Genomic DNA, 12,205 nt, shown 5'->3' with positions numbered 1-12,205 from the left:
CATTGTAACATGTGCCAGGTGAGTCTCTCTTAAGTGCCAGAAGCAACTGTAAGTATTAGGAGAGAGTCCTGGAGAGTTCCTGCTTTTCCGGCAAGTAGCCTCCACTTGTCTAGGAAGGGGAAATGGAGGACCGGCTAGATTCCGATTGGTGGCTCAGAAGCGGGTGTTTCGTGTGTGCGTGTTGGGGTGGGGGTGGTGGTCCCTGCGCTGTCCCGGCGCACGTGGGTCACCTCCGGACCGAGCCCGCCCCCAGGCCTCCGCACACGTGGGTTCCCGCACGTCCGCCGGGCTGCCCCTGACGTCAGCCTCGCCGCCCCATTTAAGGCCCCTCCCGCGCCCCGCCCGGCGTCTCCGAGCTGCAGCCGCCTAGTCCGGATCTTTCTCCGCGTTGCGCTCCGGGTACGGTGGGGCCTCCGCGCGGGCCTGGCCTCCGTGGGCCGGGAAAGGGCTCCTGTGCCGCAGCTGTTGCTGGGGCGGGCGGGAGGGTTGTAGGGCGCTTCTTCCCAGAAGCAGAGCTGGAGCCTGGGCGGTGGCCCCTGCCCCCCTGCCCTGAGACTCCTTGTGCGTTGGGGGCTGGGGAGATGGAGACGGTGGCCGCCCCCAGCATGGGGGAGAAAGCCCGGGAGGCTCTTAGCCGGGCTGGGGAACCGAGCAGGGAGCCTCACCTGGCCTGGGGCAGAGGCCCGGGTGGCTGCTGGAGCACGAGGCGTGGACCTGGCTGGGGGCGGGGGGTGAATGGAGGATACTTCTGGGTTTGGGACTGGAAAATGCACAGGAGTTGAGGTCTGGTTTTGGGAGCCCAAGGAGTCGGAAAATCCTTAGCACAGTGTGCGGCAGGTTCCTGGAAGCCTAGGAGCCTCTGGGCCTTGCTCAGCACTTTAGCACTAAGACTCTCAGGAAGCCGCTGCCTTCGGATTACGGGGCGCTTCCGCGCAAGCCGCACTGCCTAATCCCCGGGCGCTACACTAGCGGTGCTTGCGAAGGTGGAAGAGTCTCAGTCTCCAGGCATCGCAGATGGCCCATCGGACACGTGCCACCAAATTGAAGAGAGCACCAGAGCCAAGTTTTAATTATTTTAATTTTTAACTTTTATTTATTGGGTAGAAACAGCCAGAAATCTAGAGGAAGGGGATGATAGAAAGGGAGAGACACCTGCCGCCCTGTTTGACTCTACACAAAGCTTTCCCCTAGCAGGATGACCGGGGACTTGAACCTGCGTCCTTGTACATTGTAACATGTGCGCCCAATCTGGCCCGTTTTTTTCTTCCCCTCTTTTAGATCTCTGCAGGAATCACACCCCAGGCCTCTCCCTCCCCCTCCCCCCCCCAGTCTATAAGAAACCTTAAAAGGCTTTCTAGAAATAGCTTTGATTTGTAAAGAAACCCGATTGCAGCCTGGCAACCCTGGGCTGCCTGCCTGGGAGGGCTCTTGGGTATTTTTGCTCGCTGGAGCAGTGTCAAGAGTAGACTAGGTACTTTAGGGATTGCAGCCTGTGCTAATCTGCCCAGTGAAGGCCCGCTCCCCGGATCTGGTAATTTTGGATTCCACCAAGAATCGATTGAGTTTGATGCTCTAGGCTTCAGGCCTTTGAAGCTATTTCTGCATTTCCTGTGCTGACAAGATTTCCTCATACAGGGCCTCACGCCATTTCAACAAGGATCACGACAGTAAGCCATGCTAGGTACCTCCCTCTGGGTTAGTTAGTTCCAGGTATTGGGAATTTAAAAGCTTGACTCTGGCCAGGCCTGGCCATCTCATGGAGCCAGACTGCACGTTACAGTCTGTGGGCGATCAGTAGTCCAAAGTCTGACTCCAAGCTCAGAGCCTCTGACTCAGGAAGCAGGCAAGTTCCTAATTGCCTTTGCGACAGGCGGGGCTCTCTGGTGTCCGCTGTGCAGCCCAGAACCCATCTGCCTGTCTTAACTCTAGTCCCTCCTCATAGCTCTGAAATGCGCATGCGTGCAATTTAGTGGCTGGGTGGGGGGGGGGCAATAGCTAGTCTTCCGGCTGCGGGTGGGGCGTGAAGTCCTGCTCCTGTGGGCACCGTAATTGGTCTGGGCCCGCCCCTTCAAAGGCGGTGGGGGGCACGCCAGCGAGCGCGCATGAGCAGACTTCAGTGCAGGGCCCTCTGCTGCTGGCTGTTGCAGCCAGACGGTTATAGGGACTTCAGTCCCTTTCTGGTTCTTGTACTCAAAGGGATCTTTTAACTGAGAAAAGGCCAACCCCTCTTGGGGTTAGTTAGCCAAGATGTGTGAGTCTTCTGGAGGTTTTACTTACACCGAAACTTCGATATTATTTTTCCATGCCAAGGTGAGGTCCTTCACAGAAGATCTTAGACTTTGATGTTAAGGCCTTTCAGGTCTCTTCACTCCTTTTGACTATTTTTTCCTTTCCTCCCTCTTTTAGCAATTTTTTTTTTTGGTGCCGTGGGGGATTAAATCTGGGACTTTGGAGCCTCGGGCTCATTGAGAGTCTCTTTGCATAATAACCATTAAGCCATTTACTCTCCGCCCTTTCCGCGGTCTTTTTAGTCATCTCTTGTGGCTTATCATTGCAAGTATCCCCCAGAGGAGACCAGCTTTTGGTTAATAAGTCTTAATTACAAGGGAAGGCAGTGACAATTTGTTTCTTTCTCTCTCACAGGTTCCTTGTGGTTCAAAGTCCGCAATGGCAACTCTCAAGGATCAACTGATTGAGAATCTTTATAAGGAAGAACTTACCCCCGAGAATAAAATTACAGTTGTTGGGGTTGGTGCTGTTGGCATGGCCTGTGCCATCAGTATCTTAATGAAGGTGAGTGAGCTGATCACTCTGGAAGCCAAGGATACCTTGGCCCTACCTGTCTTCCCTTCCCGAGAGCTGCATTAGTACACTGTATGTTCAAGGATTTTGACTCATGCACTCCTTCAATTAGCTTTATGTGAGACAAAGTTGTGAAAGATGATAATATGCCAAAAAGGAGCATGAGCAAAAATGGTAAATGCTCATTAGACTGAAGACTTAGTTCCTTAGTGAGTTGTCTTAGCATGTGTGAGTTGCCTAGAGAAAAAAAAGGAAGATTCTATGCCTTTAAATAACCTAAAAATATTTGAAAGAGTTTTTGAGTGGTCAGAAGGGTAGATAGAGCACATTCATTGCATGAAGAAGGTGTCATATTTGATTCCCTGCACTTCATATGCCAGAGCAGTGTCTTTCATGATTTCCTTAAAAATCTTGACTTGAAATGTTATGTGTGCATAGTAAAATTAAATTTATACTGAATGTGGATCTTTTACAACATATTCTAGGAATCTATACATTTATGGGTCAGAGGAAGAGAACCCCCGAACATCACCAATATCGGGGATTTAACTTAAGACCTCATGCTTGAGGGTCCAATTCTTTACCCACTGCAGCCCCTCCTGGGCCAAAATCCAGGCAGTTTTGGTACCAGTTTAGAACTGAAATTCTTTTCTGTAATATTCTCTAATTTAGGTGTGGCTAGACTGCTTATTTGTTTTTCTATCAAGTTTTGTGAGCTTTGAGATTTTTGTTTCCTCTAAAGTCATTTTAGACTCCTTAACCTGTAACTCAGGAGTGGGGGTGGAGAACCTTTTTTTTTTTTAATATTTTTTATTTTATTTATTCCCTTTTGTTGCCCTTGTTTTATTGTTGTAGTTATTATTGTTGTTGTCGTTGTTGTTGGATAGGACAGAGAGAAACAGAGAGAAGAGGGGAAGACAGAGAGGGGGAGAGAAAGAGAGACACCTGCAGACCTGCTTCACCGCCTGTGAAGCGACTCCCCTGCAGGTGGGGAGCCGGGGTTCGAACCGGGATCCTTATGCCGGTCCTTGTGCTTTGTGCCACCTGCGTTTAACCCGCTGCGCTACAGCCTGACTCCCGAACCTTTTTTTTTTTTTTGGTTGCTGTTTGGATTTTTATAACATCATTCACAGGCCACAGAAAACTAGCACTTAATGCTGTAAAGCTCCTAGATTTATTGAATCTTGAGATTTGGCAAGGCCAGACAAAATGATGTCAAGGACTTGCATACAGCCTGTCAACCAGATGTTTCCCACCCCTGCTGTAAATGATTTGGGGATAGATCAGCAATTCAGCTGCTGGACCCTCTTTGGTTTAAAGAGTTCACATTCATTTGCCTAAAGTTATTGTTGGTTCTCCTGGTTTGTGATGTACCTGAGCATTTTTTTAATTTCAACTAAAAGGATATTTTTCCTCAGTGTTTTGCCGTGGGCAAATCCACAGATCACTGTTAAGCTGATAGTTGTGTTTAATATGTGGGAAGCATATTACAAGGGGATAATCCAGAGCATCACTGTTTTCTTCTGGCTCTGGGGCATGAACTTGAGGCCTTGTGCATCCACAATACTGCTAAATGGCTTCATGCCCTCCCTTTTTATCTTTTATTTAGTGCAAAGAGAGAAGAGAAAAACCTTAGCACTATTCCACTATCGATGGAGCTCAGTCAGTGAGTGCTGTTGGTGGTGTTCTCATGTGGTGCCAGGGCTTAAACCCAGGACCTCACACCTGTTACAGTATCCCTACACTAGTGAACTATCTTCTGACCCCAGGACATCACTTGAAAAAATTCCATGTCAATTGGCATATTGCACCAAAGTAAAAGACTCTGGGGTGGGTGGGTGGGTGGGGAGAATACAGGTCCATGAAGGATGATAAATGACATATTGGGGGTTGTATTGCTAAATGGGAAACTGTGGAATGTTATGCTAGTCAGTGTTCTACCATGCAGTGGTGGAACCATCAAGCTTATGCTTGTGAGAAAAATAAGTTTAGTGTTACTTCCTTAGGGTAGGACATTTGTGAGTCCCCTCTGTGGGTCTGCTTTTCTAAGAGTCTGTGCCTCTACCTTAAGCTATCTCCTGATAGAGCAGGGAGACAACGCAATGGCTATAAAAATGACTTCATGACTGAGGCTTGAGCTCTCAGGTTCAATCCCCAGCACCACCATAAACTAGGACTCTGATTTAAAAAAAAAAAGGAAAATAATATATATATTCTGATATTTAAAAGGAACTTTCTTATGCCAGAAATAAAGATAAGTACAGAAGTTTCATGGAAGCAGTAATTTTCATTGAGATATTTCATGTGTTTTAGGACCTGGCAGATGAACTTGCTCTGGTAGACGTCATGGAGGACAAACTGAAGGGAGAGATGATGGACCTCCAACATGGCAGCCTTTTCCTGAAAACACCAAAAATTGTCTCGGGGAAAGGTAGACCTGAACAAGTTTATATTGTAGCTCATGCTAGACTTAGTGTTTCTCAGACTCAAATCCTAGTTCTTCATGATAAGAAAGCCTTCCAACAGTGTTGCACTGGTACCTATTGATACCGATTTTAGATTTTAGTGATTTTATTTTATTTTTAAATTGTTTTCATTTATTCCCTTTTGTTGCCCTTGTTTTATTGTTGTAGTTATTACTGTTGTTGCTATTGATGTCGCCCTTGTTGGATAGGACAGAGAGAAATGGAGAGAGGAGGGGAAGACAAAGGGGGAGAGAAAGATAGAGTTTTCTGAAGACCTAAACCTGGTTGTTTCTCTTTTTTTCCAGACTATAGTGTGACTGCAAACTCCAAGCTGGTTATCATCACAGCTGGGGCACGTCAGCAAGAAGGAGAGAGCCGTCTTAATTTGGTTCAGCGTAACGTGAACATCTTCAAATTCATCATTCCTAATGTTGTAAAATATAGCCCTAACTGCAAACTACTTGTTGTTTCCAATCCAGGTAAGAATTTTATTGTATAAAAATAGATAAACTGTAACCCAGAAGGTGATACAATGGTTAAAAACTACAACTGAGCAGTGCTCTGGTAACAGACAAGCAAAAAAACATGTTGACAGGGCATGAATGAATACACCAAGGTCCATACAGAGTCTATATTTTGAGTAGTCAGTCATTATCTAATTAGTTACCTAAGTGGCTTTGCCTACATGTTTCCTTCATAGTGGATATCTTGACCTATGTGGCTTGGAAGATAAGTGGCTTTCCCAAAAACCGTGTTATTGGAAGTGGTTGTAATCTGGATTCAGCCCGATTCCGTTACCTAATGGGGGAAAGATTGGGAGTACACCCAGTAAGCTGTCATGGCTGGGTGCTTGGAGAGCATGGTGACTCTAGTGGTAAGTATGACTTATTTTCACTTTTCATTTTTTGCTTTTTAAAAAATTTATTATCTTTATTTATTGGATAGAGATAGCCAGAAATTGAGGAGGGAAGACAGGAGAGAGAAACACCTGCAGGGAGTCGGGCGGTAGCGCAGTGGGTTAAGCGCACGTGGCGCACAGCGCAAGGACCGGCGTAAGGATCCTGGTTCGAGCCCCCGGCTCCCCACCTGCAGGGGAGTCGTTTCACAGGTGGTGAAGCAGGTCTGCAGGTGTCTGTCTTTCTGTCCCCCTCTGTCTTCCCCTCCTCTCTCCATTTCTCTCTGTCCTATCTAACAACAATGACATCAATAACTAACAATAACTACCACAGTAAAACAAGGACAACAAAAGGGAATAAATAAATATTTTTTTAAAAGTTAAAAAAAAAAGAAAAGAAAAACCCCTGCAGCCCTTCACTGCCCACAGAGCTTTCCCTTTGCAGATGGGGACCAGGGGCTCGAACCCTGGGTCCTTACACATTGTGACATGTGCGCTCAGCCAGGTGTGCCACCACCAGCCCTTCATTTTTTGCTTTTAATAATATTGAGTAAAAAAAAAAAATTGGCAGTAATCCTGTTATTAAATCAGAGACTTAAGCAGATGTTCATCCATTAGAGTGGAATGATTTCTAAACTATCTTTTAGTAAAATGATATCCTAAGAATCGTTTAGATTTTAGCCATTTTGTGTGATTTTTTGCCATTTTAGCCACAGGGGATAGAGCGTAAATTTACTTTGACTTCTTAACCAGGGACATCTTGATTGACCAGAGTTCTTAGGGTGACCTCAATTTAGTGTCGTGTGCCACAGCTGTTTGACTTTAGTTGAACTGCTTGGTCCTGTAAAGTTCAAATGGCATATATGAGAAGTCCGTGTATGGTCTCATACTATGTTTATATTTTAAAGGTATGTGGTAAATATCACAAGAGGTTAGAAATTATAGGCTAGAATATAGTGAAACATCTTAGTTTTTTTTTTATTATTTTTATTTATTGGATAGAGACAGCCAGAAATCAAGAGGGAGAAAGACACCTGCAGCCGTACTTCACTTGCAAAGCTTTTCCCCCACAGGTGGGGGGGACTGAGGGCTTGAACCTTGTGCATTGTAACCAGGTGTGCTACCTTCCCACTCCAAAACATCGTGGTGCTATATAGTCTAGTTAACAAGAAGATGAAATAAGGGGCATTGTAGTACTCTTTGATAGTCACCAAAAGGGGTTTATTCTGCCTGTATAAGAAAGGACAATGGGGGGAAAGGGGCCAGGTGGCGGCGCACCTGGTTTAACGCACATGTTGCAATGTGTGAGCACCCAGGAACTGAAAATTTCAATTTCAATCTTTATTTCAACAGTATATATATCATCATACTCTGTCTCCCTATCTGTGTCTTCACCTCCCCTCTTAATTTCTCACTGTGTCCAATTACAAATAAATAGAAAGAAAATAGGGAGCAGTCACTGCCTCACTTGGATAGTACACCCTTTGCTGTGTGTGTGATCTGAGTTTGAGCCACTGCATTGAAGGAAGCGTCTGTGCTGTGGTTTCATTCTCCTTCTGCCAACATCTCTGTCTGAAAAGGTCAGTGTGGAGCTGTGAAACCCTAGAGATTACGGTAAATTAATAAATGAACACTGAGTAAGAGTTAGAGTTGCTGTGTGGAGGGAGGTAAATGTGCTGTGTACCGTTTCCTGCAGTGCCTGTTTGGAGTGGCGTGAATGTTGCTGGCGTCTCCCTGAAGAATCTGCACCCCGAGTTAGGCACTGATTCAGATAAGGAGCAATGGAAAGAGGTTCACAAACAAGTGGTCGACAGGTAATTAATAGGTCTTGTCATTTGGCAGAAGGAAATAATAAATTTTTAAAGATGAAATTTGCATTTGAGAATGTAAAGATCAAACTATAAGACATCTAAAGGTATTAAAGTCACAGGTATTTAAGGGGAGTCGGGCGGTAGTGCAGCGGGTTAAGCGCACGTGGTGTAAAGTTTAAGGACCGGCCTAAGGATCCCGGTTCAAGCCCCCAACTACCCATCTGCAGGGGGGGGGGGGGTTGCTTCACAAGTGGTGAAGCAGGTCTGCAGGTGTCTGTCTTTCTCTCCCCGTCTTCCCCATCTCTCTCCATTTCTGTCTATCCAACAACAATGACAATAATAACTACAACAATAAAACAAGGGCAACAAAAGGGGATAAATAAATATTAAAAAGTGGTTTTTAATTTTTTTTTCATATTTATTTTCCTTTTTTTCATACTTTCCTTTTTGTTGCCTTTGTTTTTATTGTTGTTGTAGTTATTACTATTGTTGATGTTGTCATTGTTGGATAGGACAGAGAGAAATGGAGAGAGGAGGGGAGACAGACAGGGGGAGAGAAAGACAGACACCTGCAGACCTGCTTCACCGCCTGTGAAGCGACTCCCCTGCAGGTGGGGAGCCAGGAACTCGAACCAGGATCCTTAAGCTGGTCCTTGCACTTTGCTGTCTCCTCCACCATATATTACCAGAGCACCACTTAGCTCTGGTGGTACACTGTGAGGGATTGGAATTTCAGGGCCTCGGGCATGAAAGTCTTTTTACATAGCCATTCTGCTATCTCTTCTGCCCTTTAATATAATTTTCATATTATTGGCTATTGAAAGCTGTGGTTTAATGAAGGCTGTGTTTTCCCCCTCCCCACCATCTTTCTCTACCCTTTACTGTACTACAGTGCTTATGAGGTGATCAAGCTGAAAGGATATACATCTTGGGCCATTGGACTGTCTGTGGCAGATTTGGCAGAAAGTATAATGAAGAATCTTAGGCGGGTACATCCAATTTCCACCATGATTAAGGTAGGTCTATGTTGTGATATGTTATACTTGGGTGTCATTATTTCCTGGTTTTGTTTGTTTATTAGGTCTTCTGAATACTATAGATTACTGAAGTCCTTAATCTTTGATCTGAGATAAATTAATGCACCTTTAGCTTTATTTTTGAAATGATATACATAGTTGAATTCTAGAACTAATGTCCCCTACATTGCTACTTTGATATATTTATAAATTTTTGCCAATGCACTGCTCAACTCTGGTTTATAGTGTTGCAGGGGATTGAACCTGGGACTTTGGAACCTCAGGCAGGAAAGTTTCTTTGCAAAACCATTATGTTACTTACCCTGTCTTTTTTATTGTTGTTGTTATGTAAAGATGAGTGGGAGTCTATAAAAGAAACAGATTTTTCCCCTTTTGTTATTAAACTTACCAAAGTTATATGCAATAAAACCTAAGAAATACCATGGGTTATGACAAATGTTTATATAGTTTATTTTCCCTTTTTTTTTTTTTTTTTTGCCATCAGGCTTATTGCTGGGGATCAGTGCCTGTACAACTTAGCCATTCTTTGTGCCTGTTTTTTTAAATATAGGCTATAGGCTAAGGAGAAAGAGGGAGTCGGGCGGTAGTGCAGCAGGTTAAGCACAGGGGGTGCAAAGCACAAGGACTGGCGGAAAGAGCACCCAGTTCCTCACCTGCAGGAGAGTCACTCCACAAGTGGTGAAGCAGGTCTGCAGGTGTCTTTCCCCTTTCTCTGTCTTTCCCTCCTCTCTCCATTTCTCTCTGTCCTTCCCTCCTCTCTCCATTTCTCTCTGTCCTATCCAACAATGACAACATCAGTAACAACAACTACAACTATAAAACAACGGGCCACCTAAAGGGAATAGATAAAAGATTGAAGAAAAAAAAAGATGAAAGAGCCCATGTTTAGCGGGGAAGCAATTAAGAAGACAGACCTTCCACCTTCTGCACCCCATAATGTCCCTGGGTCCATACTTTCAGAGTGATAAATAGGAAAGCTGGGAGTCGGGCTGTAGCGCAGCGGGTTAAGCGCAGGTGGTGCAAAGCACAAGGACCGGAGTAAGGATCCCGGTTTGAACCTCAGCTCCCCACTTGCAGGGGAGTCGCTTCACAGGCGGTGAAGCAGGTCTGCAGGTGTCTATCTTTCTCTCCTCCTCTCTGTCTTCCCCTCCTCTCTCCATTTCTCTCTGTCCTATCCAACAACGACAACAACAATAATAACAAGGGCAACAAAAGGGAATAAATAAATAAAATAAATATTTTAAAAAAAGAATAGGAAAGCTTTCAAGGGAGGAGATTGATATGGAGTTCTGATGGTGTGAGTTGTGTGGAATTGTACCCCTCTTGTCCTATCGCATTGTTAGTATTTCCATTTTATAAATTAAAAGAAAAAAAGGAGAAATAGATCGGAGAGACACCTGCATGTGAAGTTTACCTGCTGTAGATGGGGCAGGGGCATGGACCCTGTCCTTGCACATGGAGAGTGGAATCTTACTGTTTTATTACTTCCTTTTACATGTTCATTTTATCCTAAATGAAATGATGAAAAGGCAGTTCAAGTTGTTGAATTCAATAAACTTTATAATTATAGACAAATAATGTCTTGGAAAAGCCCAGAAAGTATTGGCAAAAATGTTCAATATTTTCCCTTTTTGTCTTCAGGGCCTCTATGGAATAAAAGATGATGTCTTCCTTAGTGTGCCCTGCATCTTGGGGCAGAATGGAATCTCAGATGTTGTGAAGGTGACCCTGAGTGCTGAGGAGGAGGCTCGTTTGAAGAAGAGTGCAGAAACACTCTGGGGGATCCAGAAAGAGCTGCAGTTTTAAATTCTCCTAATTTTGTACCACTTAACTGTTTAGGCTATGATAGGATTTTAGTTGGAGTTGTGCATTTTGTCCTTTTTAAAAATCTCATCTGTGACTGAAACAGTACTATTATGACAGCCTAATAAATAAAGCTGTTTCCTGGAGACTGAGATAGAAATGGTTTGTGAAACCCTGTATCTTTATCCTATTGCTGAAAGAACCTTTAAACTGGTTAATGTAAAACAGCTCCACAGGTGACCTTACTGCCCTTCAAATGAGATGTGTTTTTATTGTCTGTTAAGTAACATCTGGCTCCTTCATTCAGTTGGCCTACTCCAACATTTTTCTCCTGTTGGTCATAGTCTGGGATACATAAATCCAACAATGCATGTTTTATGCATAATTGTTCTGATGGATCTTATTTTGTTTACTGTATGTGTCAAAGTAGTGTACATTGCCATGTAATGTAACAAAAAAAAAAAAGACCTACATAAAAACAGTGTAACCAACTAAAACACCAAATAAACCTTGAACAGTGACTTCTTTATTAGTGGTACAATGGAGAGTCATAAAGCTACTGTTTATTCATTGTATTATTGATGGTCATGTGGCTGTCCTTGGCAACACTGTAATGATCTTTTTTATCATTTCTTTTTGGGTGCACAGCCTCAAGTATGTTCTATTCCACTGCTTCTGGCAGACTTACTTTTTACCCCTTTGTCAGTTACAGAGGCTGGAAAGATACATGGTTCGCACATGATGTGTGTGGTGTCCCTGTGTTGTCGGGCACCAACCTGGGTTCTTTCGTGATTTTTTTTTTAATTCCCTTTTGTTGCCCTTGATGTTTCATTGTTGTAGTTATTATTGTTATTTATGTAATTGTTGGATAGGACAGAAAGAAATGGAGAGGGGAGGGGAAACGGGGAGAGAAAGACAGACACCCACAGACCTGCCTCACTGCCTGTGAAGTAACTCCCCTGCAGGTGGGGAGCCCAGTGCTGGAACCGGTCCTTGTACTTTGCTCTACCTGCGCTCAACCTGCTGCACTACGCCCGACTCCCCTTTTGTGGTTTTTTAAGGGTAACTATTGGCTAATAATCAGAATTTCAAAGACTTTCATGAGATGCACAGGCCAGAGTAGAAACTAGCAGAGGCTAGTCACATGTAAACTACTATGTTAAGTGTTCTGCCTAAGTGCGTTAGAAAGTATCGAACTCCAGATTTGTCACTACAAAGTCCATTCCTTTAAGCTAAACTTATCAATTTTATTAATTCTCCCTTTTAAAAATATTTTACTCCTTCTTGTTGACCTTTTATTGTTAATTGTTATTGATGTTGGATAGGACAGAGAGGAGGGGAAGATAGGGGGAGAAAAAGATACCTGCAGACCAGCTCCACTGCCTGTGAAGC

General features: G+C 44.1%; 1 protein-coding gene across 2 annotated transcripts; it reads left to right on the top strand.

Moving 5' to 3' along the window:
- Positions 1-285: 285 nt before the first annotated feature.
- Positions 286-11,334, top strand: LOC103107130 (L-lactate dehydrogenase A chain). Of its 2 annotated transcripts, none has more exons than XM_016185098.2 (8): positions 286-399; positions 2,644-2,793; positions 5,116-5,233; positions 5,573-5,746; positions 5,968-6,141; positions 7,859-7,976; positions 8,866-8,989; positions 10,652-11,334. In XM_016185098.2, exons 2-8 carry the CDS (start codon positions 2,668-2,670, stop codon positions 10,814-10,816), a joined length of 999 nt encoding a protein of 332 aa, XP_016040584.1. In that variant the 5' UTR covers positions 286-399; positions 2,644-2,667; the 3' UTR covers positions 10,817-11,334. The 2 variants fall into 2 exon arrangements, with proteins under 2 accessions (XP_016040584.1, XP_007515923.1); XM_007515861.3 differs by lacking the exon at positions 286-399 and adding an exon at positions 2,188-2,310.
- Positions 11,335-12,205: the final 871 nt, after the last annotated feature.

Source organism: Erinaceus europaeus, chromosome 17, assembly GCF_950295315.1.
Source record: "Erinaceus europaeus chromosome 17, mEriEur2.1, whole genome shotgun sequence".
Taxonomy (NCBI): domain Eukaryota; kingdom Metazoa; phylum Chordata; class Mammalia; order Eulipotyphla; family Erinaceidae; genus Erinaceus; species Erinaceus europaeus.
This window is presented reverse-complemented; position numbering and strand designations above follow the sequence as displayed.

Excerpts from the sequence above, each read along its gene's own strand:
- LOC103107130 (XM_007515861.3), top strand. The coding sequence starts at position 2,248 with ATGTGTGAGTCTTCTGGAGGTTTTACTTACACCGAAACTTCGATATTA. Across the intron at positions 2,794-5,115 it reads CCATCAGTATCTTAATGAAG|GACCTGGCAGATGAACTTGC; the intron begins GTGAGTGAGCTG and ends CATGTGTTTTAG. Across the intron at positions 6,142-7,858 it reads AGAGCATGGTGACTCTAGTG|TGCCTGTTTGGAGTGGCGTG; the intron begins GTAAGTATGACT and ends CGTTTCCTGCAG.